Below are 25,573 nucleotides of genomic sequence, written 5' to 3'. Positions count from 1 at the left end.
GAGGACTTTGCTCTCTAATAGGTGTCCCTTGCTCTCTAGTAAATATCCCTTGTTCTGCCTCTTTCCAAATCCAGAGCTGAAATATTCATTCATTACTTCTGGGTTGGGTTTTTTTTTTCATTGCTTCCTTTTTTTGCTCTTGAAGACATACCTTTTTCTTTTCTTTAACTCCCCTTATTCACTTGCCACCATTTTAATCATTTGATTAAAACAACCTCCTGCCACAAGAAATATATAGCTCAAGAACCACCAAGACAGAGGAAAGGAGATGCTGCAGGGAATTTGGGGATACCTCACCACAAGGGAAGGAGAAAATCAGGTAGGATGTTTGTGTTGCAGGTGTTGAGCAAGTGTCTGGGTCTGCGAGCATGGTTCTCACCTGAGTTCATCGCTGCTGGAGCGACGCATAGACCAGTGTATTTTGGGCTACAATTATACACAAGACAAATATGTAACAGCAGGAAAACCTACAGCTGCAATGATAGGAAGTATTTATACAGAGCAGTACCATCTGGTGTGCACTCCTAATAGTGACTATACTTAGCTGCTATACTGTGTATCCCAGCTAATCCCACGCTCCAAAGAATGAGGCATTCAGTGTCTTGCAGATAACCCCACTTTTAATACTAGCCACTCTCTACACGTTGATGTCTATGCTGCTCCGTGAATAGGTACAAAACAGGGTATGTAAAAGGGTTATTATATGAAGGGGCTGCCATCCTGCTCCTGTGGAGATAGGTGGATACACAAATTTCTCTCTTTAGAGGGAACTCAGTTTCAGTGATGCTCATGTTAAGGCTGCATTTTTGACTTTCTGGCTTTTTGACTCTGCTTGATTAAAAGAAAATAAAAATAAACCTTCTCCTGCTAGCCTAAAACAGAAGAAAAAAAAGATCTACACGCTCTGAAAAATTCATTTATTATACATCCATGGATGATTTTGTAATAAAAATGCTCACAAGGCCTATTGTTAACATTACAAAATGAACAAGAAACTCCAACATCCACCATTCCCAGCAGTGCTAATAAGTTAGTGTGCAATACTACCCTTACTCCCCAGTGTGAACAGCAGCTGCATATCACTATGACCAACATATTTTAACTTGAAAAACTGACATTTTACAGACTCTGTACATCTGGTTTGGACACCAACAGTTTTGTGCCTTAAAAAAGCAGTAAGTTATGTCATTGTTCCATAGTTTTTCTGTTACTTTTCTTAAGGTTATGTGTGTTTTAGGTGGGCTACACAAACTCCTAAGTCTCTACATGGAGCTGTAATCACTGTATGTGCTTTTGATCCGGACCAAAGATGCAGTTACCATTCAGTTCTTCCCTACATGTAACTCTCAGTAATGGTAACAGGAAAAGAGACGTGTGGGTGTGTTACTATTAACTCTAGACCATGCTAAAGGTCTCTTCAGCAAGAATGCAGAATATTTTGTATTAGTCTGCTTAGAACAGAGCAAAAGATTATTAGCACCATTTCCTTTTATAAATGCAAAACATTTATGAGGAAGTGTGCCCCAGTATATTAAGCATACAGTACTCAGGTGAGCATAAAATACTGCTCAGAAAGATGGCAGTTGGCTTGGAATATATGTTTGATATGCTTTTCCAATTCACCTGAACGTATGCGCACAGTTACACACACGTGCGTTCATACACATGCACACGCACACAGGAGTGAGCAGAGACAAATTTTGTGTGCTTTATGGTTTCCCGAGTTCGCGGGGGTGTGCTCCACGGATTTCTAAGTTGGAAAATGCAAGCTCCAATTACACCAGCCTGGATTTGTGCAAGTGTGTTAAAACCAGCAGTCGCACCTTCCCACACGTTCCCTCTGTGATGGAATTACTGTGACTTCTCTGACTGTTTTTCCTTGGTGTGTACAGAGAGCATATGTAGGTACCCCACAGCAGAGCCAGAATCACAGTCTGGAGGGCACTAAGTGTTAATTAAGCACCCATTTAACACAGAATTTCACCTTTTTTTATCTTTCTTGCACAGATGCATAGCACGATACACTTGAGATTGTCAGTAATGTATTTTCCTTTGGATACCTTAGTTTTATGTATGCTAGCATATGCATAGACAAGCTAAGGTACAACAGCCGAGCAAGTTACCCAAATTTATGGTGTACAATGGCAATACAGAACTTTGAGGCCAAGTATTAAAAATTCTCAACAGGAAAACATTTTGCAAATTATTGTAACATAAGTAATAAACATCTGCATCTGTTTTATGCTGGTAACAGGTCTTGCTACAGTTATATTTCAAACACTGCAGAATAAAAAAGAAGCTTTTACAAACCCACCAAACCAATATGTTTTTTTCAAAACAATATTGTGTGTGGCTGTGAAAAGAAAGTGACACATAAAAAAATTTCCAAAAATCATTCACCACAGGTTAACATTTTTATAACTAGAGGAAAACAAAAAAAATATGTACATAAATACATATATTTTTTATAGATAGCAAATTACAGTTTCCTGCACTGAACATTTACCAAATACACAAGTAGTGAACAATACTGGACAGGGTGCTTCGCCACACCTTGTGGTCTCCTTAAATTCCCATGAGAGTGGAAGACAAGTTTCTATGGATACAACTTGTTCAGTGACGCAAGCTCACACAAGAATTAAAAAAGTAAAGGAAACCAAAAACCCCACAGCAGAAATGCCTGATGTTTCCATCACAAGCATCTTTAACAACAAAACATGAATGCTCAAGGGTACTTCAAGCACACATCCCAGCACAGAGTCTGTTCCAGAAAGCTTTATTCTGTACGACAGCCATCACCTGCTAAGGGTGACAAATTTGGGCGACAAATCTGATGCTCAGCTTTGTCTACTGGCTTGTCAAAGCCATCACCATTCTGATACATGGGTTGGTATGGAGAAGTTACCTTTCAGATCCCCTACAGAAACCATACTTTTTCTCTTGGACCTGGGCAGCCACTCCTGAGCTTCAGATAGAGCACTAGGCTCTAGCTGGTTTTCTGGCCGTTGCCTTTCCAGGGTTAAAGGAACTGTGGCTTTTAGCATGATGGGGGAGTTTGGAAAGAGTGACACCAAGCTATTTTTGAGGACTATGTACACAGTTATTTTGGTTTTGAAAACAGAAAGCATCCACACCACACATTTCATTTCACTTGGCCAGAAATGTTAAGTTCAGGTTCCTAATGCATAAATAATGATCGTTAGTGAAAAGGAGGACATGGACTCCATTGGGTTCTAGTGACCTTACCAGAATCTGTCTTCAAAATACTGCAGTTACTAGCTAGGAATAACAGTTCCATTTAAGTGTCCTTTGGAGCACACAATGCAAATATTTATTGTATAAAAAGCACTCAGTTGTCTCCACAGGTTAGTGATGTCTGGAACTTGGGGGATTGTAAATCCAGTCCATTACAATAAGAGTCATACTCACAATCATGAAGATTACGCCAACTATGAGAAAAATTAGAGCCTGCAATTAGAAAATAACATTTTATTAATAAAGCAAGTGACTGAGCAGACTGTAGTTCACAGACTGTACCACTGGAACTGCGTTTTGTAACACCCGGGGCCTGGGTTTAGGTCATTCTCTGTGACTGAAGCCCAAATAGTGTCATACAGGGCTATGTGAATCAAAGTTACTCTTGTGCAAATTTCAGTCCAAGAGAGCCAGGCTTTACAAGACCAGATCTGAAAAAGCCCCACTTTGTTACTATTAACAATAATACAAAATATAACACAGGAACAGGGGTTTTTTTTGTTTAAAAGCTGACCAATTTCCAATGAATGATCATTGTCTCTGATATCAAGAACAGCTTCAGAGTTAATCCTTTTCATCAGCTTCAGAGGTAATCCTTTTCACCCCTATATGACAAACTGGTAAGCCTAACTCTCCTCTCTGAAGGCATTTCTGTATATATGCAAGTGATTCAGATGTTTATAGTCACCCTTTGCTATAGCAGGGCTTTATTTCACCATAATCTGTTCACACTCAACAATATTCTGCCTCACAACACAAAGATGAATATTTTATGTGATCTCAACGCACGGTGTGAAATTATAGATGTGCCTAGCACAGAGCAACATGAAAAATGAAGAGAGACGTGAGCAGATATTCAGTCTGCCTCTGATGACAGCTCCAAAAGTAATCATCAGGAATAATTTCATGCTGACAACCATTTTTTTTATACTTGCAGTGTGTATCGGTTGAACCTCCATGCTTTTGCATGGAGCATGTAGATAGATGCATATGTGTAAGTTTGTTTACATTATGTACCTGCATATATATTTCATCAATTTTCTGATTAAGTTTTCAAAGGACATCTCCTTGGTGATATTGTTAAATGTGCAGATACCTATTGATGTTCAGGATGAAAGGTACTGCTGCGGCAGACCAGCATGATGTATAAACACACACTGTGTATAAATGATAAATCATCATGTATGTCTCCTGTAGGTATATGGATCTGTCTCAGTGGAGCACTCAGTATCGCTTAATTATCTCTGCAGTAAAACTTCCTTCTTAACCTTGACCTCAAATATTCCTGTTAATCTACAGCTGGCCTTACAGCATGAACCAGCAGCTCCTTATACAGTGTCTTGATGTTGTTTAAGCAAAGGAGGTGTTGGCTAGACCTTAGACTGGATTAAAAAAATGCCTTTTACTAGCGATTTAAGGAACACTTTAACATAGACACTTACTGTTGTGTGTCAGTAGCAGTAGGGCACCAGAGGCTTTGGCTTGTAAAGCCTGGCTCTCCACGCCAAGGTGGATCACACTGCCTGACCTATATCTTGAGCAAGGTACTACCATTTACGAGCAACTGCCAGATATTGCAGTCTGAGTATGTGTGACCTGTGGAAAGCACACACCCTCCCATCCTTCCTTTTGCAGTTGCTGCCAGCTCCCTTACCCCGATTTTCTGGGGAGACCTCAGGGGCTCTTTCTCAACAAGCCGCAAATAGAAGGCAGCAGGGAGGATGAAAATCAGCAACGTAGCAGAAGAGGCACCTGTAAGAGAAAGCAGAGCTGAGCATTGTGTCATCTAACACGTAACCAACATAGTACACCTGCAAAAGAGAGTGTGTGGGGAGGCAGCTGCTCTTCCAAGACCAGCTGCACACAAAGGGCTCTCTCTATAGACAGCATTCATGGAGAGCTGTAGGTCTCCATATACTTATTTGAGTGCTTGGTGCCCAAAGAGGCACTTATTACTGAGAGGATTTGTTGAAACCAGTGTGGCTGCCTGTGTTATGGACGTCTGCATGTGAGCTGGTGAAGTGAGGACAAACAGACAATCCAAGAGCACGATGGCACTGGAAAGCAGGTGTCAAAAAGAAGGTGGATGACCTGTGCCCTGTAAGTGGCTGCTGCTCTCCTCGCAGCAGAGCCCAGCAATGTGGCCCTGGTGTAAACATCAGCGAGGAGCAAAGTGGTTGCCTGAGTGGAGTATAAAATATGCAGAAACCCCATGGAGGTGCCTTTCTCAAGGGCATCGGCATCCCCAAGTCCTCAGGCATCTCAAAGCATGGAGACTCTTCATGGACCTCTTTGGTCAGAGGCCAAAACTGTCCAAAAAGAAGAAGTAGGGAGAAAACTGTGAAAGTTAAAATAAATGTGTTACAGTTCTCCTTTTTCTAACAGCACAGTTTGGCAGTCAATGGATTTTGTCCAGGCTATAGATGCTCGAAAACCAGAGCAGATTTCCCACTCCTCCATATGCCCCCATGGTTTTTTTTTTTGTTAAAAATGAGAACTGAGATTATTGGATTCCTTATTCCTATTGGCTTATGCAAGGTTGCAACAATATTAGGTAGTGTTTAGCTTTGTCTCAGCTATTTAGGATTTTTTGTCTTGTTTTTCCTTACTTTAATCTGTCTTTATATTATTCTACTGTAAGACCCAAACTGAGACTGTCATTCAGCCCATGAATGTAAATATGTTGTGGACAGGATTAGCAGAGTGAACAAAAGTATTTATGAAACCTACCAATAAATCCAAAGATGTCTTTAATCGTTGGGACAAAAATTACAAGCAGGTTATTAAAAGCAAGAATTACTGCTGCAGTCAGGAAATGTCTTATCCAGCTGAACGGCCTTTTAGGAAACAGCAGTTCACTGAGGGATGAACGGATCTGTAAAGGAAAAGCAGTGGGGGAAGTTAATCAGCAATTATTTTATCATTGTTTTTCAATTGTTTAAGTGATCTGTCGATAGATACTTTTCCTGTGAGAAATTCTGACTGAAGAAATGTGTTTTCAGTCTTTGATCCCCTAATGTAACCTCACTCTGATGTAGGTTTTTGAGAACTGGATTCACAGTTTAATGCAGAAACTCAAATATTTACAGTGTAGGAGAAAGTCAAGTAAATAGGGTGTAAAATCAGGGACATGAAATCTGTTCAACCGAAAGATGCTAATATCAGCGAAAAAAAAAACAACCAAGAAACCCCTTTCTGTGAATACAAATCAGTAGGGAAAAAGTGCATGGGTGAAATATGAGTTGCTGTATTCTTAAACCCGATCCCTCTGAAAATCCCATAGGAGTGCTGTCATTTATTTTTGTGAGGAAAGAACGAGCTGCTGTTTTACTTTTGTTAAATATATGCAAATATATCTCATCTCTCAAAATAAAAACATATTTTTCAATGCTGCTTGGAAATTGTAATCCTAAAAGCTATTGAAGAGGATCCTTTTTGCTCTGTTGACTTTCTCACACAGAAAGTTTTTATGCTTTCTCATCAGCGAAGATGGTAAGTAGGAAAAAGGTCATAAGCAAATCCCTTTGGTGGCTGGAGATAGTGTTACTCTGAAGTACCGTGATTAACTTAAAAGATCTGAAATGTAGAAGTTGAACAAAAATGATTTTACACTGAAAAAAGCTGAAACCTCTCTTCTGTTTGGTTGTTTCAAAACAACAGACAACTGTTTCTGGCTGAGCTTGGTGAGTCAATTGTGGTTCTGTCAAATGGAGCCATCGTTTGAAAACACAACATGAATTTTGCAGTTTATATTTTTGCAGCTTGATGTGAGCCAATATTAGGAAGAGGGAGGCAGGCTGCAAAAATTTTGTCCAGCCTCTGAGTTGGTGTAAAATAGCTTTGTTCTAGCAAAGAACTGCTGCTTGCATTCCTGTTCACTTATTCTCACTGTCTTGTGCATTATTCCTGCTGTGATATAGTCCTTAAAATGAAGTTATCAAACTGAAGTTTACTGTGACTAATGGTACATAGATTTATATTGAATATTTTTTTTTTAATGGTGCAATGTTTTTTTTTTTTAAATAATAAACTGTGACTACTTTAGGAAAATACAAGTGTGGTAGTTATAGGGTTCATAGGTAGTAGATACAACTATACTGCTTATTTGGAGTAATGAAATAATTAGATCTATTAAGCTGGCTGTCCCAATAGGCCGTATAAAATTGTATGCTGGTTTACAAGTAAATGGTATTTTCTTGGGGAGTTCTTTTAACAGAGTGATTAGTATTGTGGTGTGAAACTGCAAAGCCTTTGCACACTTGGTTGATTCAGACATAAATATGATTATACAGAAAGCAAAAAATGCAAAATGCTACATCTGACAGAGGCTTTTGCAATGCCCTTAGATTGTTTTCCAATAAAGAGTGGTCAGTTAGTTAAGACTAAGAATCTACACACTGGTTTAAACACACATTTAAAGCAGAACACCACAGCACTCTAAACTAGATGGACTGATCACAATGGGTGTTATATACCTGAACTTCTGGCTTTTGTTTTGTAGACAACCTTGAATGGTGATCGCTGCTCTTAGGTATTTGCCAGTAAGCCTGGAAACAGTACCTACGCAGAGCTCATGTTTGCATCCAGGACAACGTAGCAACAGGACCCAGGGTTACTGCTCTCATCAGATAGCAATGCTACAGTGTGACGCAGATTGCTGGGAGTCCACCGGCAGCATGATGCTGGGCTTGTACGTGCCACACAAATGGCACACCAGCCTCCCAAAACTTAATGACCTGGACCAACTATTTTTTTCCCTTGCTGCTTAGCAGCTTAGGGAAGGCATGAGAGACAGTCCTGTACATTCAGGAGCCTGGAGGGCTGCTCTTCAGGTGAGGATTGATCCTTGAGCACTGTCAGTCCTCTGCAGAGCACTTTGTGTAGCTGTGTCTTTCTCTCTCTGCTGCTGTTGATACTGTGTTTTTCTCCATGAACAGAACCTAGAAGCTCCAAACATTGCACAGGCACCTGATTACGTGGCTGAGTCTCTACTGCCTGTGTTTCCAGTACTTAGTTTCCTCCCCTTTCCATAGACTCAAGTATGTAAGATGCCCACACGGCCTCTGCCTCTCTGCCTTGGCAGCCAGGTCTGGCAGTGCAGCATAGCACATGGCCTGAACTGCGTGTGGCTGTCTTGAGTTTGAATGCTATAGTAGGTGCCTATGTCTTGTAGGAAATTAGGAAATCTTGTAAGTATACCCCCAAGTCTCCACTACTTACCCTACTGCTTTAATAAGTATAGTACAGAGAGAGCGAGCCAGGGCAGTTGTTTCTGATTTATTGCTGATTTATTGATAAAGACTGATTTATTTCAGTCTTTCAAAGTCTGTAACCCTAAGTACTTAAGGTCCTTGCCCTTGTCAAACTACGTAAGAGAAAACGCCCTTCAAAATATAAATTCAGGTATAGTTTTCTTCAATGTTAAAGTCTGACCATGCTGAGTACATACAGTCAGTGTACACAGATTAGCCCTGATTTCAGCTTCAGCAGCTCCGTTACTTACAGGGAAAAGGACAAGGGGCACTGTCAGGGTTACAGCCACCAGCACTGCCAAGCGAACTGACAGCAAGAGCGCATCAAAGGTGTACACTTTGGTGTATGTATGAAGCAGTTCATCTTCAACTTCTCCTACAAAAAGGAAACAGAAAGAAGTCAAATCACTTGAGCAATATTGCACATACAAAGGGATTCTTATACTGCAGCCAGATGATAAGGTTAGCTTTGGCCAAGCTGCTCTCATAAGACACCTTATGAGCTAGACATGAAAGAGGAATTTTCCCAGCACAAGATACAAGTCCATCATTCAGAGATGGTGAGAGTGATGTTCTGAGGTGATGCTTTGTACTCCAGTATCTCGAATAACTTTCTCAAAGTCATAAAGTGGGTGTGGAACCTGAGGTAGAAATAATTGCTCTGATATGAAATAGGAAACAACCCAGTGAACTGGGAACACCTCCCTTCAAACTCCACTGCTGTGTCCCAGCTCTCAGACAGGGCCCTCTTGCCCCAGTGATAGAGAGCAGTTTGTGCAGTGTCATTCACTTCTTTGCTGCAACAGAGGAGCTAAAGAGGTAAAAAGAAGTTGTGAGTGAATAAAACAGTGGGATAATACAGCCCACTCTGTTTACCTACCGGTTAATCTAGCTTATCCAGATTTTTTTTACACTAGAATGATTTGCACCTGTTTGTCGGCATAGGTGAAGCTGAATTAGTGGCGTCAAAGCCAGGGTGGGCAGCCCTTAATAGTGTTATGTAAAACTGTTGAGCAATAGAGTATTTTTAGTATGGTCACTCTTGGCCTTTACCAGAAGCCAAGTTTACAGCAGCTTGTTGCCTGAGTTCACAAAACCAAGAGATACAAAACTGGTGCCCCTAGTAAGTGCCTCTGAGTTTCTCATGGATGAGGAGCTTGCGGTCTGATAGGTGGGTAAGTCCCACCGCTTATTCATTAGGATACACAGTGTATTATATTTGAATAATGCTTACACCTGGATTCCAGCCCAGGTGTAATACATGAAAACTTGAGCCTCAGTGTGGTAGAACCATCTTGCCTGCTTTAAAATGAGAGTGAAAATTCTGCAAAGGCTTTGACCTACCATAGAAGGTAAGGTATCCAAAGAGTGCAGCCAGAAGGTACATGATAAGCATGCCAGTGATGGAGATATTTGAGACATTCTGCATCCGTCTTCGGGAGCGACTGAAGTAGGAGAGAAAGAGGGTAACAGTGCTAGTCTTAGAAAGCCTCTATTTGTACAAAAAGTACTCAGAAGAGTCATAGCTTTAGAGACATCCTTTCATTGGCTAGTAAGTTCATAGCAACTACATTGATTATACAGAGCTCTTGAAGCTTTGCAGCTCTGCAGAACTGCACAGACTTATGAAAGCGTGTTGAAACTCCATTTGTACTGCTTACTTAGTGACAACATATAAATATGCCACATTATTTTGTATATCATTATCTATATACAATCAATCTCAAATGGTGTATCTAAAATAAAAACCAGAGTGGCTAAAATTACAGGGCTGGGGATAATAATAGACAAGAGTTTTCAGTCAGCTCTATATGAGCATACCCTTATATCTACATAGGGCTGTTCTGCAGGTTCAGGAAACTCTTGCAGGGCAAATCCTTTGTTTAGAAATCCTTTGGTTAAAGAATTGGTATAAGAAAATCTTCAGCTTATAGGACCTGGAAGCATGTTCCCAAGTAATCAGAGAATTTTTATTTCTTCTGAGGTTAAACCTGCTGAAATAGGAGGTAATTGAGTTTTGCAGCACAACCTCCTATAATGTCATTTTTTGCTGTTGAACAAATGCAATTTTTAGCCCTTCCCAGCTGTCAACTGTGTGCTGATTTAAGTGAGTGTATTTGATAAGGAAAATAGGCTGGGTGAAGAGACTAAGACACCCAAAACTTTGGCATCCCAAGAAACCTCAAGGGTAAGCAGCAGCTGACCCAGACACAGAGTTTATTAAGGTATTATTAGAAAACAGAATTATCAGTTTCAGTGCAACCAAGTTCCCCAGTATATTTCACATCATTCGAAGGTCTGTCCACATTCCCCCTTTCCTAAGTAAATATTGATTAATGCAGCTATCTGAACAGTGCTCCTTTGTCACCAATATCTATTAAGTCAAAGCAAAGCCAGTATCTGCTCACTATGGAAAGCAATAAATCATTAACGGATGGGTGTCTACACACCAGCAATCAAGGCAGAACATGTAGTGATCTCTGGCTAACTGGTTAACTGGTTAACTGGAAGTACGGGACAAAATTTAAGAACCTTACTCTTTCAGTTCACTGTATATTGGTAGCACCTCAGGGTGGCATACGAATGCAAATGCCAGGATGGGTATTGCATAGGCAGTCTGTAAAATAAAGCTTCCATTAGTAAGAATGGTCACTGCTGTACCTCTGACTTTTGGCTTGCAACAGTTTAGCTGTGGCACGAATGGGTAGAAACAAATTCTACAGAATGTCCCTTACCCGTGAGTTGAACACAAAGTATTTTGGCTGGCACATATCACTACTGTCGCTGTGTGCTTCATATTCCACACCACTTCTGGGAGAGGTATCTTTTGGCTCCTCAAGGCCCGGCAAGTGCCCAGCAGTGTTGTCCATCATGAAATTCACACCAGAACTGAAAGACTCATTTGGTAACATGATCAGGTGTGCTGGCACTGTGTTGTTGTTGGCAGTCCAGTTTCCAAGCCCATGGTCCATGATGGGGAGAGGACAAGGTATTTGGGATTTCTTGAAGATTACCTACGAAACAGTAGACAATATCAGAAGAGTGGTACCATGAAATATTACACTTAGATCCAGGGTATGCCAAGAGAAATATAAAGAGGCACACAGAAGAGGTAGTTGAAAGGGAGGGAGCAAGAAACCAAGTGCTACTACTTCTGCTTTGCCTACAAGTATTTGTTGTTACTCTGCCTCTGCTGTTGGCCTGCTTTATTTTTTATTTTCAAGTGTTGTTTTTTAGCCTGAACTTTTTTATTCTGGCCTTTTTCAGCAAAAGGCTGGTTGATTTCATTCACTTGCAGGTGCTATTCTAACATTCGCATTAAATTGTCGTGGTAAGAAATAGAACAGCGTTGCAGTTTACAGGCTCTGTATTTGCTTAGAGACAATACCCAAACAGCTACCTACCACACTGACAAAGAAAACCATACAGGTCAGCGAAAACCCACTCGTATAACCAAGATAACCTGTGCAGCAAGAAAAACAAAAACCAGTTCAGCTACATATAAACTCACAATTCTAACAGAAACAACAAATGAGGTTAAGTGGGGCATTAAGCTTACCTAAACTCTTTAGAAGGGAGAGGGGAAGAATAACTGCAACTGTTACTAGTATGACGAGGTAGTTCCCGTTTAAGTACCATTCTCTAAAGAGGAGGAATAAAAAATAGCAATCATTCCCACCGACAGCAAAGTGAAAAACTTTCATCTGAGGCTCAGGTTGGGCAAAGGTACCTACCCAGAACTCTCCTCGAGTTTCATAAATGCTCTGATCACTTCAGGAAGTTCATATTTAATAATAAAGAGGTAACTTGACATTGCTGAAAAAAAAACAAACAAAAACCTTCAGAGAAAACAGTGTAGTTCCAACAAAAATAATTTGTTTCAAGAAAATATTAATGCTGCACGAAAAATATATTATTTTGGGAAATCAGGATTTATTGAAATAGAGAAATGAGTTTTGTTCGAATAACAGTGAGATTAAATAGATGGTATATTCCCTTGATATTGTTATCACAGAATCTTTAGGGTTGGAAGGGATCTCTGGAGTTCATCTATTCCAACCCCAGTGGCAGGTTCACCTACAGAACATTACACAGGAACATGCCCAGATGAGTTTTGAATGCCTCCAGAGAATGCCTCCAGAGAGGGAGACTCCATGACCTCCCTGGGCAACCTGTTCCAGTGCTCTGCCACCCACAACGTAAAGAAGTTCTTCTTTATGTTAAAGTGAAACTTCTTGTGTTTCAGTTTACGGCCACTGTTCCTCGTCCTGTTGCTGGGCACCCCTGAAAAAAGCCTGGCACCATCCTCTCTGGCACCCGCCTTTGAGATTTTGAAATGCATTAATGAGATCCCCTCTCAATCTTCTGTAGTCTAAATAGGCTCATCTCCTGCAATCTGTCCTCATAACAGAGATGCTCCAGACCCCTGATCATCCCTGTGGCCCTCTGCTGGACCTTTTCCAGTGGCTCCTTGTCTTTCTTGTACTGAGGAGCTCAGAACTGGACACAGTACTCCAGACATGGCCTCACAGGGTTGACTACAGGGGGAGGATCACCTACGTCGACCTGCTGGCCACATTCCTTCCAATGCACCCCAGGATGCTATTGGCCCTCTTGCCTGCAAAGGCACACTGCATATTCAACTTGTCATCTACCAATACTCCCAGGTCCTTCTCAGCTGAGCTGCTCTCTATTAGGTCAGCTTCCAACAAGGTCATGAGAATGTCCTGAAGGACATCTAACATTCATTATTACAATATAATACAGTTATTACTGAATTAACAACGTGCTCAAATCACTGTTCTTATGAAATTTACGCTCAACTTTTCTTTTTCCTTTTCTGTTGCAATGTTTTTCCAATGGACACTGTTCATCCACGTTCTGTAGTAGCTTCAGTTGTTACTGCCTCTAGTTTTCTTCATCTACCTTATTCTTTATCCTTTGTATTTTCAGCTTCTCCCTTCCAATACTGTATATATTCAAAAACTCAACTAGTTGTTGAGAGTCCTAATGGAAAGGTGGACTTTTATACAACTCATATAAATATTCTGCCAGAAAGCATGCTTTCTGCAGTTACTTTATGTTCACCACAGAGAAGTCTTTGACAAACATTCTCTCTATGAAGCAGTCTAGACAAGAGAACTAGAGGAGCAGCTTTTCCTCTCTAACAACGAAGCATATTTCTTTCCTTCCTGAACCACATTAGATATTAGAAAGATCATAGAACAGGATGGACAAAATTAAAAAGTCTCTTGCAATAGAGACATGAGAACCACTTCTGTCTGGGTAGCAAAGTTGCTCTAAAAGAACAGTAATGTTCTGGTGATGGATATTGGAACATACTACATTCCAAGAGAAAGATCACAAGAAAATCTACATACATTTAATTGACCAATGATGCATTTAATTTGTATTTCAACTACTTCTCCTTAAGAAATCTAGAAAAAAAATTACAGACTTCACCGAGCTTTCAGATACGTGTTCATATCTGAAAATATTCATATTTCAGATGTGGTGTTCCACAGCCTCCTAAAAGGCTTCTTAAAAGAAAAGGAAATATTAAAAGGAATTAGGTCTTGTTGCATGAATGCACAGTCCTACCCCTACTGCTTACATTGGTAAGTAAACAGCCTCTGGTTCTGAGAGGGTGGAGGTTTTTTGATAGATATTTCACAGGGAGCATCTTTTTCGATGAATACTTTCAACAGTCACTCTTAAACACTCAGCATCTTAGATCACATCCCAACTATCATTTCAGAGACAAAATTTAGCTGGAAAATAAACTACTCAAGAAGCTTTCTTGTATGGAGGAGACAGAACCATGTGCTGTTTCTTTTAGGTAGGTTTAATCTTTTCTAAGTTGAAGCAGATGATGGCTAGTCTGAACTGTAATCAATAAAGAGAAATGGCCAGCTCCTTGAAGACAGTCAGCCAAGCCATTTAAGTCTTCACTGGTCATGGAGAGATTGTAGGCAGCTAGCCTTCACCAGACACTGAAGCATCAGGTAGCTGAAACAATGAAGATGAATTCTTTTTGTCCTTACTTATTACAAAATAGTGTGTACTGTAACTGACTCATCTCTGATGCCATTTAGCTAAACAGAGGAGAGGAAGAACTTGTGTTAAAAGTTAGAAGACTTTTGCCCCTTACCTCCGATGTTCTGCATTGTAACTGAAATGAAAACACCACACTTCCCAGGCCAGCCAAATGCCTTTTCTCCCAGTTTTTCATATATTAGTGATTCTGAAAAAAAAACCCAAAACAAAACAAAAAAGAAACATGGACCACTGAATTGGATGCACTTGACAAATTGCATTCCAGAGTAAAATGCATGCATGCATCAGGGACTGTTAGTCCCAGACTGATCCTCGTACCTCCTTCTTTCGATATCTTCAGCAAGAGGTGGACCGAGTAGAGCGACAGTATGGCTACGCTGAGCAGCAAAACTCTGCAAGACAAAGCAGAAATCAGAATCCCAAGCAGGACATCAGAGACACTCAGTTCATTTGAACATACGCTTGCTCATTCTTATGAAGTTCAATGTGTAAATAGTTTTTAGCAAGTTTATGCTTTGAACTGGCAGTGCAGTGCAAAGTGGTAACTGTAGCTTGTGAGTGCAGTTGCACCTTATACATGCCAAAAGTCCCACAAGGCTTGTTTAAATCCAGGTAAGTGCCAATTCTGTGATATGAGAGAATCTTAGCAGAACCCTACTAAAGTAAACAGATTTCTATGCAAGAGTGAGGTCTGGTCTTTTACTTGCTCACTGATTTTAATCTCTATCCTTACTCAGAGCTATCAAAAAAGCCCAGCCCAAACTATGACTGTGACAACTTCATTGCCACTCCCTGGCTAGTCACTGCTTTAGACTTTTGCCCTGTCATTGTGAAGTTGTGGAGTTTAGCTTGAGATGCTTGCTATGTGAAGTGCATTAGAAATCTTGCATAACACTAAAGCATGGCATGACCCTGGGAAACCTGCTTTTGGAGCACTTGCAGGATACTCTTCTGGACTACTCTGCTTGAAGGTACTTGTGCCTGAATTTGTTAAATCTGCTTACTGCCATGTTCCTTCCACACACCACTTGCGTCCTCTGTGATTTCAGCTCTCTGTCTCTAGTGCCTCTGGTGAAAAATGTAGCTTTTTTATGACGTTTTCATTGCACACCACCATGGGCAGCATATCCTATTACCATAACCATCCCATCATCAGCCTATACAAGTGCTGGTGTAGAAGGGGATGTGATGATAACATGACAGAGCTAGGAAATACAGATGTGCCTTACTGTGTGGCCCAGCAAGAGGCTGTGCCCAGACTTTCCACTCCACTGAACGTGTGGTTTGGTATAGATGTGGAAGATGCCGACAGCCAAGACTGTAAATAAGTTTCAGTTTAAGAAGAGATGTAGGCTCTTGGGCCAGGTAATGGCCACCAGATCATCACAATTTTCTCAGAAGTTTCTTTCTCCAGGTGAGACAGAGAGCACTATGGACTTCTTGTGAGCAGGATCATCTCTCATGACCTGGCCTCATGCAATAAGGGGGGATCATATCTGAGGTCACACTGCATCCTGCCAAGACAGTATCTGTTTTGATTATGGGCATCCACGTAGCTGCTATTCGGAGACATGGTCTCTGTATCCTGGCACATGAGGTATGGTAAACCAAAGCCATCCTGGTTGCTAAATCATGGCAGCCAGTAGAAGTGGTGCTCTGGTGTGTGCTCCATGCTATTGCAAGCCTCCCCTGCTGGAGAGGAGGATGTAATGGGAACTTCTGCAGAGCTTCTGAGTTTTAGAAGCCCTCCTTTTGCCTTCACCCTATAGAACATCTTCCAACATGAGCGCACTTGGGCAACATGAGAACAGCAAATTACAAAAATTTAGACAATGCAGCCAGCATCACCTAAATTAGAATTAACATCCAGCAGTTTCCATTTAGTAGGTGGGATTTTTCTGTCCCACTAACACTAACGTCATGCCCAGTGAAAACAGAGGAACCTCCAGCCAGTGGATGCATGCCGTGGGGGTAACAATATCCCCACACAGTTTTATACTTTTAAATAAAACTCCTTCCTCTAATGAAAGGGAGAATGTTCTCATGCAGAAAGTATGGAAGTAGGACAGAAAAGAAAATGAGCTGTGGGTGGAAACATCCTTTGCTTTTGCTGTTTAATACTCTATAGGGTTCCTTTAGCATTACTCCCTGCTTTAGCACTGCCAACAGAGCTAATGTCATTAGGCTCATAACAAATCTTTTCAGCCACCTGTGTGAATGAAGAGAGCCTTAAAAATAAAGATATTACAAAGGTAAATTTTACTTTAATTTTTTTTCTAGTGAGGATTGATGTATCACAGTTTTCTTTGCAGTGATAATTTGTGGCCATACTTGTTAGTATAAGTGCTCAAAGCCTACATTATTTTCAACTGTAATGCAGTCAATGTTAAAACCAGTTTCCATTTTTATATCTGCAAATAGTGTATCTAAACCGTTTGAGTGCAGGTGCTGGGAAGTACTTATCCAGGACAGCATTTGCATCTACAATTAATTTTCAGTTAAAAATTCTGCTGGCAAAACAGGAGGTGTTTCTTAGCAACTGGAAGCTACATGTAGCATTTCAAATGCTCTTGCTGTCGTACTTACACAATTTCCAGAAGAAAGAAGCCGTATAAAGATAGCAATGCGACCTGTTTTAAAGGCTTGTTTGATTTCAGTAATGTAAACAATGGCCTATTGTCATACAGTACTGTCGTGTTTCATTCCAGACTCGCAGGGGATTAAAATTAAGGCTTCATTTAAAAATAAAACCAGTTATTAGAAAGATCTTTTTTATTATTATTTTTGTTGTGTACAGTCTGTCTCATTTTACAAGGTTAGCCATAGATTAAAAAACTTCACATGGCTATCTGTTACTGTCCATCAAAACCCATTTTGTATAGATACTGTATGTCAGCCACATACCATTGCTGTCATCTGGGCACGCTGAGTACAAATAGACTTGAGGGAGTAGCATTAAATCTGGATAAATCTGTGAATGTCTTTGCATTCAAAGCATGCTGCTATTTCAGACTTACAGCAAATATTCTTCTTCCATTTCTACATAGTGATTAGATAGTTGAGATGATGTAAATATATACTTTATGGATGACTTATTTCCCTTGTTGAATTCCCGTACTGAACCAGCAAGATTGCTGCTGTTATTTTAGGACCAGTATACTGTTCTTCCCCTCTGGTTTTTGACTGCACAGTATTAATTCACAGTTGTGTTCCTGATACAAAACAGGGCTAAAATAAATTAAAGGTCTGTCAGCAGTGGACGGTTCCTTGTGGTGCAACTAAAATGTTTTCATTACAGATGATCTTACAATAGTTTTCAGCTAACAAAACAAGCTTAACGTACCTCCCTAACCACAAAATATTTCGCTCTATCTCACTGCTTATATTCTATTTGCTTTTCTTTCTGTGCACTTACATGAAAAGGATAATTCCCGTGTTGGCCATGGCATAGGAGAGCCCTAAGATACCGCTGCCCATAATGGCATTGCTGAGGTTGAAAGTGGACATTCCAAAAGAAGTTCTTCCCTGGTGCTGTTGGGAGCCAGAACAGAAAATAGCAATTAATTTACATTTTACTGAGCACAGCAGACTAATTATCCTCTTTGCTGGTTTTCCCTGTATTGCTCCCTTGATCCTTAGAGGTGGAGCTTTGTCAAGGTTCCCGGGTCCGCAGGTGCTTGCCACCATAAGGAGAGTCTTTTACCCCCAAAGCCAGCTGTGCTGGTATGTGTTTGGCTCTTCCCACTCTCTTTGTCTTGGTGGGGAGGGGAGCTGCTTCCCGGATAAGTAACTGAGGTGACATAGCCACAACTGGCAGTGCTGGCCAGTCTCTACAATAATATGTACTGCTACCTAACAGATTTACCAATTATTACTAAATTATATTTATTGATTTTACTTATTCTTTCAAAAATTCAGATTACTTTTAAAAATTAATCAGATTATCGACTTTTTCTCTAAGTAGTATGTGCTTCTTTCTTTGGCAAAATAAAAGTGTGTCTGGGGGAGAAAAGAAGGAAGCACTGTGTGTCTCAGGCTGGAGGCAGAAGAGTGGAAGAGGACAAAAAACCAGGAGAGGGTGGGTGGTGTGTAAGGGAGTCACATCTGCCACCAAGTGGAAAAGAAAAAAGGGGAATATAGCTCTTAATTTTAGCTTGCAATCAGAAGTAATATTATTTGCTTTTATTTAATCAATCTGAATGAAACCTGTAACATGATCAAGAAAATAATGCTTTTCTTTGCAGCAAGTGCATGAAAACTTTGAATAAAGTTAAATCCTGAGCAGAAAGGCACCCACATGCACACCCCAGGAATAGTGCTATGCTTCCAATTGCATATGAAGTTATCTAAAGAGTTGCAGGTGTGCTGAGTGTAATGTTCAGCATTTCAAAGCCAAACACGAATGCCCTTTCTTTAAAGCGATGCAGCTGGATGTGGATTCATTTACGTGGATGCTAGAAATAAACAATACAAGCACACACGCACTAAGTCCCAGCTCTTACACTGATATACAAGCAACAAAGTTCTCCTGAGCCAAATCTGTCAGAAAAAGGGGTGCTGACCAAGCCTGGCTGAACATCTTGGGTAAGATGACATGGGCATGTGTGCTACTGAAGTCCAAGCATGATACGAGGAATTTTTCTGATTACTTGAGAAGGAAAGATCCAGTCTTGCAAGACTATGGAAAGGGCTTGCTGCACTACAACAAAATGTGTTTATTCTTCCAAAGCCAAGATAATGCTGATCAAGCTCCAGAGTAATTTTGTTTACTGAAACACTAGGAAAAAGATTCAGATTTACTTTGCAACTGTAACTCTTTGTAACCCTTAATTTTAATAATTAATAAATTGTAACCCTTTGTAACCCTTAAAAATGAATAAAACTTACATATTCTTCATTGTATTCTTCCAATTTCTTTTTACCCATATATCCATTTGTAAGGAACTTCTGACTTTCTGCATCATCACTAGCAAATGGACTGAACACAAAGGAAAATAAGAAAATATTAGATGAGGCTTATGACACACATTCTGGTCAAGTAGAGCCTTTTATCATTAGTGAAAACTTCCCTTTGACCATTGCAATGAATATTTAAAAATCCTTCAGAAAAAAAAACCTCTTTTCTCCTGTAAGGTTCTCATGTCCAATCACATGTTTAGAAGATCTTTGCCTTGCCTTGGCATTTAGTTTTAAACCCAGTAATCTTCAAATTATACATCATTGCAGATGTTGGAAAATAACAGTTCCTTATAGCCAGCAATGTGCTAAAGCTGAGCATGAACTTCACATCTGAGGAGCAGAGTGCCTTGCAACTGCCCTGTTGGAGATAAGGGGGGGGGGGGAATGAGGGAGGTGTCAGCAAACTGAGAGCTGGAGGCTGATGGATGGTTTTGAGATGTCTTCCTCAGGCCACCCAGGTGCTGGTGCTATGATGGGTTGTGCTGGAGATGCCTGAGGATGGGCTGTCCCATTGGGAGCACTTAACTGCTGCCCTCCATACCTTGCTCTGGAAAGCAATCCCCCCTCTCGGGGTGCTCATGTTGCACTGCCCTGAGATCATATTAATTTACACGTGTATTATTTGGCTGGAGTGGTTGGAAACTGACGGGCAGGTTCTTGGAGCTGGGAGCCTGCAGAGGTCATTCCAGGTGGTGGCCAGTAAGGGGGGGACCCATGGTGGCTCTGCTGTGCTGGCATAACATCCTCCAGGGCACAGGGCAGGGACAATTGATCCTGAAGGGGAAATACTACCGAAGCAATCACACCAATTTCAATGCATTACCTAGGAGATGTTTTGAGTCCCAGATGACATCAGTGAAGCTTGTGTTTTGATTATTGCTTTCTAGCCCTAACGGAAGAACCTTCCCATTTAAAGGCTTACCTTGTAATTGCAGACTTTTCTGAACCCGCCACCTCTGTGTAGTTGTCTTCGAGGCTTTCCCCACTGTTGCTCTGATTATCCAGTTCGATGTTGACTTTCTGCAGCTCCATGCGATCCATTAGAGTGGTCAGTGCTTTCCAGCACACGCACTTGGCTCTTCAGTGTAAACAGCACCGCGCTGTGTGCTTGTGGGTCCTCTCTACCATGCGGGGACTGCCGGAACACTCTGTTCTGCAAACAAAACACAACAGAATCATTAGAGTTTTCCTCAAATTAGATAAAACAGTGTGAATCCTTGGGTTTGAGTTTGATCTTTGTAATAGCATTAGAGGGGAAGCATTGCAGACTGGGAAAATTCCGGGCAAGCATAATATCCCTTTATATGCCAGTGTTTGGACCTTCTGTCTCCCTTCAAATAGTAAAGAGAGCAAGGGCCAAAGGATGCACAGTGGATGTCCAGCATCCATCAAAATGACAAAGCCAGCAGGAAATAATTTCTTGAATTTCTAAGGAAAGGTGTTACAGAATTGCTTGCTATTAGAAATGAAGGGGGTCTGTCAGGGTTTCCCTACCACTGCTTCAAAACTTACATGCTCTTAAAGGAAATGCTCAGTGCTTTGAATTGTTTGTTGTAAGATCCCTTTCACTGGGATCTGACAGAGATGAACATCTCTGCATGATCACTTCTATGATAATTAGGAGGTGCAACTCTGATACAGCGGTTTCTGGTTGGCAGTGTATCTGTTTAACTCTTGTCCCACCACTAGAAGATCTGTCTCACTAAAGACTACCAGATGGATATAAGACCGACTATTTCTAACCTTGTTAAAAAAATTCCTGCCTCTTAAAAATCATATGAATAAATGCTCAACTAACTCTGTATTTCCATATGGACCAAAGGAAACTGTTCAAAACAAAGTTACAAAGAGGACTTCACCTCTGGGATTTCAGCAGCTTTATGTTACAGTCTTATCTGCAGACACACATTTACATTCACTTGCTCATTCCCAGACTCAAGGAAAGCACTGAGCAAGAAACGATGTAGTCTTAAAATACTTTTCCCTTCCCAAAGATATTCCTTAATGCATTTTGTATTTCCATGTCACAGCTGAGGAGAAAAAGGGGCGCGCTGGTGAAGGGAGTGAACACAGAGCAGATAGCACATTGCTGGCACACGTGGGACCAGAACTGCAGACTTTACCTGCTCCCTTGCAATCAGGCACCCTGGCTGGGTCTGTTGCATTTTTCGTAAGTATCACATGCTAAACGCACCCCAGCACTGAGTAATAACAGTATGAGAACACACAGCAATGAGTAATTTCTACGTCTGTCTCTTTGTAACACCAAACTTGCAGTTATTTAGCAGCTGTTTTTCCGGTTTTACACTTATGGATGTGTAAGTCCTTCCTCGATGACCAGACCTTCCCTGTCCTCTGCTTCAGACCACATGCTGTTCTTAAGAACATAGTGGCAAACTGTTAGAGTGCATGTGCTTAACATGCAAATGCAAACTTTAAATACCAATCCTGGAGGATAAAGCTGACCCTGGGCCAGAAATTAACGGCAGCTTCCTTGCTTCTCGCTAAAACATTCACCCAGACCAGACAACCGAAAAGGCAAAGCAATATCACAGTGCATTAGAAGGTTTCCTACCAGAGCGAGCGGCTGTGTTTACTCCTTTCTGCTGCCATGCAGGGAGTGTGTGTGTGGGGATGAGTGACTCGGGCATCAGGGCAGAGCTGCCAGCACTCGCATTCCAGTGGCTGAGGGGGGGGCGGTTCTGCCCTCCTGGGATATGAATAACTCCGTGACATGAAAAAATAATAAACCCCCCTAACAGAGCCCTCCCAACTGTGGTTTCATTCACAGAACCGTGTTCAAGCGCAGTGCTGCCCTGTCTGAGAAAAAAAGTCCTTCCAATTCCTGGTGTTCACTTCTGATCTATGGTATAAAAATCAGGCGGACAAATCTGACCGCGCTTAGCCCTGCTCTGGTAAAGGGTAAAATCTCCTCTGCGCACGCTGCCTAAAGCTTGTCAGAGAAATGTCTTTTCCAGAAGTGGCAGTCCAAAAAATACAGATCTTCAAAGAGTTGGGAAAGAGAGGAAAAGTAAGCAAAAAAGTTGCCAGGAATTGAGTTACACAAAGATTAGGCTGAGAAGGAAAGTGTGTGCAGCACAGCAAACACAGTTTAGAAAGGGGAGCAAAAATTGACTGGAAACACATGTTGCAGCATAAGAATCATCTGGACATTGTCCTGTCAAACATTTACACAAGTAATCTGATTCATGGGCATCACCTCAAGAGACCAGAATTAGTGCAAAAAGCAGTAATTTTTAATTATTATTTTTTTTTAAACCTATGAATTCCTGAACCTCTTCTGGCGAAGGTGCAACGCCTAAGGTGGCAAAATTAAATCTGCTGACAACCTGGTTTGTTGCAGTTGTCACTTTTAAAGGAGTGGTTGGTAGATCTCAAGGGGGCTGCAAACCATGAGCTGAAAGCTGTTAGTATGAATGTGAGCAAGATGATACTCATCAAACAGACTTGGTATTAGATTCGAATCCTGCAAACACTAACAAGTGTAATTACAACTGATGGAACTGGTCCTTAGATGTTGGAAACCCCTATCTCCAGGTTCCTAACACTGCAAGTCCTGAAGGGTTCAGGGGGATGCTGATGTACAGGTAGCATGTGCTCCCCACAAGTAATGTAGAAGGGGCAGAGCTGGCACCCCTTCACCTGATGAGGAAATGGGGTAGCTCTGCACCTCTTGGTTTGCTGTTCTGCTTGCAAGATATTATTTAGAAGAAGGGGATGCACTAGCTGACTCTGCTTAAAATAAAATGCTGGCTACAGCTGCATGCTGTACCATGCCCATGCCCACTGCCAGGACTGGTGGCATGAACCCTGCAGGGGTTCATGCTGGCTGAACCACCGCTCCTGGCTGATGGCCAAGCACCAAGGCAATGATGGTGTGATCGAACACGTCCACCAAGGTCAGGCACATCTGGGCCCTGCCAGAAGCTGAGGACATGGCATCAGAGGAGAAACACCAAAGTTTATCTGCTTTATCTTCCATGGGATTTAGCGCTTTCTGCCTCAGAATTCTGAATTTGGTGCCTAAACACACAAGAAAAATCTCTTCGCTCCACAGCATTCCTTAAACTTGGCTTCGGTATGGTGATGGTTTTGTCCCCTCATGTAGCATTTGGCTGAACAGAAAAGATTTTTCTTGAAGTGTGGCATTAAAATGGAAATAATGGTTGGAAAAGAGATTCACCTGTTATTAGAGGGAAGTTATTTTCCCTATCAAACTATTTTTCTTTTCAAGTATAAGGTACTGTTCTGCAACATTTACAATTTTCAGCAAAGATTCAGAAAATGATGGCATTTTTTGGCATCTGATTTCACAAAGTTACTGATTTCTGTCCAGTCTGCAGTTAGGGCTTTAAGAGAATGGTCAACCATTGGGCAAATAATGGCAGGCCACAGATATGATAAACATTTTCATGGGTTTTGCAGTATCAAGGTTTGTAAGCTCTGTCATGGTATCAGGTTTAGCAGATTTTTCCAGACTCTTCGTCTTCATGATAGTGACTTTATAATAAAATTGTCTATGCAGCTATTTCAAAATGAAGCAAGTATTGTCACTGGGCAATAAACAATCAAAAGACAAAGCCTACTCTCACAAATTATTATTCTTACAGAAATGTTAAACCAGGAAATTAAACCAGTCTTGAAAAGCAAATCTCAGAAGTTAGCCAAGGGCTGCAAAGGGAAACAAGTATCCATTCCTTAATTGCCTGGTCAATTTTAAACACCTCTCTCTGCTTATCTGATGGCTTAAGTTTGATTTGCCATGCAAACCACAATGAAACAAGACTAAATTCCCTTCCTGGAGAGGTGTCAAAGATATTTGCCAACATAAATTGCCATCTCAGTAAATCTTAAGGAGCCCATCCTTTGCATTGCGCTTTTATTTACAAATTATTTACATTTTTAATGCTCCATTGGCCAGTGTCTAGAATAAATTGATGAAACATTGTAAAGAAAGAATCTGTAGGTTTACCTGTGAGTCAGGCAGGTTCTCCCGCTTGCTTGCTAAGCAGTTTTGTATCTTTTAGGAATTGCACCTGTAATGAAAAATTTGCTCATGTGCAACCTAGAGCAGTTGGACAGTGATTTAAAGACAAATGGGAGTGTATGAGAAGAACCAATCACCAGCTGCTACACCCCAACAACTCCCTTTGACAAACTTGCGTCAGCTCTTTTTGAAAAAAAAAAAAAGGAGAAAAAAAAAAGGAGAAAGGTAAATCAGTTTATTGGAGCACACTGAGGGCAAACATCTCCGTTACCAGAGCTCTTTGCTCTCTGAGCTTAGCACGATTACAAAATGCATAGCAGAATGCTTCACCCAGGCTTTCATTTGGTAGTCATCATTTTTGAATGATGCGTGTGCGTTATACTTACAGTAGCACAATAGTAATAAGGCTGGAAAACAGAATCTGGGAGAAATAACTAAGGGTTCCCGCACTGCTCTTATCTCTGTGACTGCAGAGCCACAGCTTGTGCTTGCAGTGAGATGTGCGCGAGAGGACTCGATCGGAAGTGTGTGTTTTCAAATAGGCTGGTTGACCTGTGCCTTAGTTTTCCAGCTGAAATATTTACTGTCTTTGCAATTGTGGAGGTATATGTCAAGTGACGAGTGTTATTCATCTAATGGCAATATAGACCTGTGGAGAAGTATTTAGTTTCCTGTAATGTGACTGCAATACTGTAGAATTTATAACCTCTTATCCAATTCCATAATGACCATAATTAAAAAAACGAACCCAAACAACTCTCCAGCCCTCCCTCCTGTGTAGGCTTTGTGATTAAAGCCCTCAGACTGGCCTGGCTGTGAAAGGAAGGCAAAGGAGGGGATGTAAGTTTTAATTCTCAGAGTTTCCTGTGGAGCACTTCAGCCTGCTTTAGCTCAGGCTGTGTGACAACCTGTGGGAACCCAGCCCCTCTCGGCCGTGAGCAGGGCTTCCTCCTGCTTGCTGCTGGCACTGGCTGTGGTGTGCTGTTTCATGGTTCCCCCCTCCAGAAAAACCCTAGTTCCAGTATAGACTCAGACAAATCGG

General features: G+C 41.1%; 1 protein-coding gene across 2 annotated transcripts; it reads right to left on the bottom strand.

Annotated features, from left to right (window-relative positions):
- Nucleotides 1-901: 901 nt before the first annotated feature.
- On the bottom strand, nucleotides 902-24,660 carry SLC38A4 (solute carrier family 38 member 4). Of its 2 annotated transcripts, none has more exons than XM_062609091.1 (16): nucleotides 24,517-24,660; nucleotides 20,446-20,676; nucleotides 19,452-19,542; nucleotides 17,980-18,095; nucleotides 14,883-14,956; nucleotides 14,659-14,751; nucleotides 12,242-12,323; nucleotides 12,067-12,149; nucleotides 11,912-11,970; nucleotides 11,243-11,521; nucleotides 11,045-11,124; nucleotides 9,852-9,952; nucleotides 8,759-8,883; nucleotides 5,986-6,130; nucleotides 4,910-5,007; nucleotides 902-3,468 (listed from the first exon to the last, which is right to left on the bottom strand). In XM_062609091.1, exons 2-16 carry the CDS (start codon nucleotides 20,562-20,564, stop codon nucleotides 3,367-3,369), a joined length of 1,647 nt encoding a protein of 548 aa, XP_062465075.1. In that variant the 5' UTR covers nucleotides 20,565-20,676; nucleotides 24,517-24,660; the 3' UTR covers nucleotides 902-3,366. The 2 variants fall into 2 exon arrangements, with proteins under 2 accessions (XP_062465075.1, XP_062465076.1); XM_062609092.1 differs by lacking the exon at nucleotides 24,517-24,660 and adding an exon at nucleotides 22,099-22,197.
- Nucleotides 24,661-25,573: the final 913 nt, after the last annotated feature.

Source organism: Pezoporus occidentalis, unplaced genomic scaffold, assembly GCF_034315485.1.
Source record: "Pezoporus occidentalis ecotype Australia unplaced genomic scaffold, CSIRO_AGI_Poc_V1 ctg134, whole genome shotgun sequence".
Classification (NCBI taxonomy): Eukaryota; Metazoa; Chordata; class Aves; order Psittaciformes; family Psittacidae; genus Pezoporus; species Pezoporus occidentalis.
Note: the sequence above shows the minus strand (reverse complement) of the source record. Positions and strands in the feature narration are given on the sequence as shown.